This window comes from the organism of the source record quoted next, unplaced genomic scaffold (genome assembly GCF_019419815.1).
Source record: "Pyrus x bretschneideri cultivar Hongxiangsu unplaced genomic scaffold, Pyrus_bretschneideri_v1 Contig33, whole genome shotgun sequence".
NCBI classification, from domain to species: domain Eukaryota; kingdom Viridiplantae; phylum Streptophyta; class Magnoliopsida; order Rosales; family Rosaceae; genus Pyrus; species Pyrus x bretschneideri.
The window spans coordinates 1,026,186-1,029,869 of NW_025999646.1; the positions used below are offsets into that span (position 1 = coordinate 1,026,186).

Genomic DNA, 3,684 nt, shown 5'->3' on the forward strand with positions numbered 1-3,684 from the left:
TCATTGCAAGTTGCCTACTAGCTCGTACCATATAATTCTTGGTTGTTGGTTAGAGATGTCACCACCAAGTACCAACCTATATATAATATACCAGCTAAGGACCAAGCCGAACTGATAAAGCATCTCTACACACTACATAAATCAAAGATAACCTCTGGACCATAATACCCCGGCCCACACTAGTTACAACCACCTCCATCTCCGCCTACAATCCCCATTAAAGGAAAATTTAGGGTTTGTGGACAAGCTCTGGGCCAAAATACCCTAACCTAGCCAGTTCAGTAGCTTCGCCAAAACTAGTACTGATACTATATACACACACACAGCCAAATCAACATCAGTACCCACACCATCTGATTTTTATGGCTCTTGTTTCATGTGTGTTCTCTTCAAGGTGTTTTGAGTGTTGATTAGGTAGAGCTGGCAAGATGAACTCAATCTGTTAACACGATTCAATTCATTCATAAATCTTCAACTAATGGGTGACAGGGCCGGCCCAGGCCCAATGCGAGCTGGGTAACCGTCCAGGGCTCAAAAAAATTGGGGCACAAAAATTAATGGAGTGGTATATTTATATATGTTTTTATAAGAGTATAGATTTTTTAAATTTGGCTAAATGACAAAGAAATTTAAGTAGAACTAGTGGGTTTTGTTATTTGAAATTAATGAGGAGACCTTGGGTTCAAAACTTCATTTGTGTTTATTTACTTTCCAATTTTTATAAATTTCTTTTCATAAGAGTATAAATTTATAAAATTTGGCTAAATAATTAAAATGTTTGTTTATAAGCGGTGGTTTATTTTGTTTAAAATTAACAAGGAGGTCTTGGGTTTGAAACACTACGTGTGTTTTTTAATTTCTATCTTTTACAAATTCTTTTCATAAGAGTTTAAATTTATAAAATTTGGCTAAATGGTCAAGTGGTTTAATCAAAAGCAATGGTTTTTGTTTTTTAAAATTAACGAAAGGTCCAGAGTTCGAAATGCTATGTGCATGTTTGTTCTTTTCAATTTTTACTCATCATCTATCTACTTGTAATCCCAAGTTTTTTTGTTCCCTTCTCTTAATAAAATAAAATTAGTTTTTATGTGTTTCTAAAAATTAACGAAAGGTCCAGAGTTCGAAATGCTATGTGCATGTTTATTCTTTTCAATTTTTACTCATCATCTATCTACTTGTAATCCCAGGTTTTTTTGTTCCATTCTCTTAATAAAATTAAATTAGTTTTTCTATGTTTCTAAATTATTGAGTTTGAAATGGTTTTCTAAGTATAATTTTATTGAAGTGTTACGTGTGAAAACAAACAATTTTCCTATATGAAGTTAGGGCACATTTTTTAGGCGTCATCCCGGGCCTAAAAAATCTCACGACCACCCTTGACGGGTGAAGACTTAATGGTTTGAGTTAATAATAGGTGAACTCATTAGCAACTCATTAGATAACGGATGATTTTGAGTCAACCCAGGAAACCCACAATCACCCATTATTTTCAAAGGCAACATCTTTTTCGAATTATAGCTCGATTGTAGAGCCAACATTGTCCTTCTCGTGGATCCGAATGCACTAAACGAACCAGATTGAAACCCTAATTCACAATTACCATAAAAGTATAAAATAAAATAAAAAATTGCTCTGATTTTTGGAAAATTTGGTTCTAAACTAGTTCCAGCGCGGAAAAAAGAAAAGAAAAAAGAAATGATTTAAATTTGGTTCTAACCTAAACCAACTGAACCCAATCATTTGCCAGCTCTATGATTAGGGTTTTGTGTTTGAGTTTTTGGAGCTTTGAAAGTGGATTGCTACTTGGGAGTTTTGCAATTTAGGGTTTTGTATTTGGGTTTGGCTGTTACGGTAGTCTAGCATTTGTGCATTTGTAATTTCAGCCAGCGGTCCGACAGTTTCTTTCTATTAATGAAGTTGCCGTTTTAGAACCAAAAAATACCAACTGCAATTAAGCCTTCTTTTCGAGGAAAGGCCCATGAGCTTATAAGCCTCCTTTTGCCTAAACTCATAGAATAATCCCACTGCCTAATTAACAATGGTTTTGAATCTTTTGATCCATTTACTATAGATGTGGAAGCTAGTTCTCTTGCATCAAAACTGCTTGTGAGTAAAGAACTTGGAATACAAGAAATTTAAAGTGTGTCACTGGTGGCATATGTTCATCACACACGCATAAAAGTGATTTGAAATCAATTAAGTGACTAAAATTGGACAACGCAACGAAGTTTCAATGTTTGGTCTCCTTTCGAGATTCGACATTAATTTCAATCCTTTTTTCAGATGTTGAAAGTGGAAGTGACACCAAATACATTAATATTACATACGCATCAATTAATATCTTCACTACATTGATAAGAAGATTCAACACTACTAATTAAGAGTTATTAACCTGGGGAACTACAATGCATTCACGCGTCTCTTTTCCATTTTGATTGATCTCGGTGGCCCTTAGTATTGCTTGTGTCACGACTCTCACATCCATCTGGTCTTTGCTTTCGCCATCAGCTACAGCTGCAATGGCTTCCATGGAAAAATAATTGTTGCATGAAACTCTACCCTGCACGACATTAAGACCCATTTCTTCAAATGCCTCCAGAACTGAAACCAGAGTGTCCTTCGCTTTCTCGCACTTCACTCTCACAAGAAACCCTTCCTTAATCTTCTCGACCTTCACTTCCTGCTCATCCATGCACATATAAATATCCACCAAATGTGTGTGTGTGTGTGTGAGAGAGAGAGAGAGAGAGAGAGAGAGAGAGAGAGAAAGAGAGAGAGAGAGAGACCTTGGGGACTTGAAGATGTTTGATTAGGCGTATGTAACCTGTTTTGATAGCCATGAGATGCAAGTACTCTCTTTGGACTGCTTCAAGCTTGAGTTTCAGCATATAAATGTGGAATAGAGCATCCATGATAATGGAGCTCCTCTTGACCTTTAAACATAAAACATCCAACAAAAGCACACAATGTTTAATAGGTTAGCTAGCTAGTACAAGCATAAGAAAGTAAACCCTAATAGCTAGCCGTAAGAGATTAAAAAAACAGAGGATATGAAAACTTTTGTATTACGGATTTTGTCTTGGTAAGGCTCCTTAGAATTTGAAGCTTTCGGCGCAATGCTGCTCTCTTCCGCATCCCGGAGACTATAGCTCTCATCAGCTATGTTTCTTTGTTTTGCCCGTTTCTCTCCGTGTCTTTTACTAGCTAGTATTCATATTTGATGAGTTAATTTTGTAGCATGCATGGGATGGCTTTTATAGCTGCCAAGAGCAAGGAGAGCACTTTAATTGATTTGTGGGTGTGTCTTGGAATTTTGAATTTCCAAACTATTATCCTCTTGTTTTTATCTGAATAGGCAAAAGTACTGCAAATCTGTGTGTCCATCAGAAGTTTTTAAAATGAATCAAACGGCATACCATTTGTTTTTTTGACCGACATTAAATTATTCTACACTAAATTTATCTAAGTTGCGGCAATGGAGATATGAACTTGGTGTACAGGAGGAAGCACAATACTGCTCTAACCAACTTAACCAAGCATAAATCTACAAATCAAATGGTATATAGCTATATAAGACACCAAATTAGGTTCAAATCCAATGTAAAAGGTAAAAGTTATTTTTTTTCCTTTTATTATTGATATAAAATAAATATAATATTACTAAGTATCGTAAATATACAAAAT

At 35.4% G+C, this 3,684-nt stretch overlaps 1 protein-coding gene across 1 annotated transcript; it reads right to left on the bottom strand.

Moving 5' to 3' along the window:
• Positions 1–2,225: 2,225 nt before the first annotated feature.
• Positions 2,226–3,232, bottom strand: LOC103944059. Its single transcript, XM_009354452.2, has 3 exons — positions 3,070–3,232; positions 2,787–2,933; positions 2,226–2,680 (listed from the first exon to the last, which is right to left on the bottom strand). The coding sequence occupies exons 1-3, from the start codon at positions 3,154–3,156 to the stop codon at positions 2,378–2,380; spliced, it is 537 nt and encodes a 178-aa protein (XP_009352727.1). The 5' UTR covers positions 3,157–3,232; the 3' UTR covers positions 2,226–2,377.
• Between the last annotated feature and the right edge of the window lie 452 nt (positions 3,233–3,684).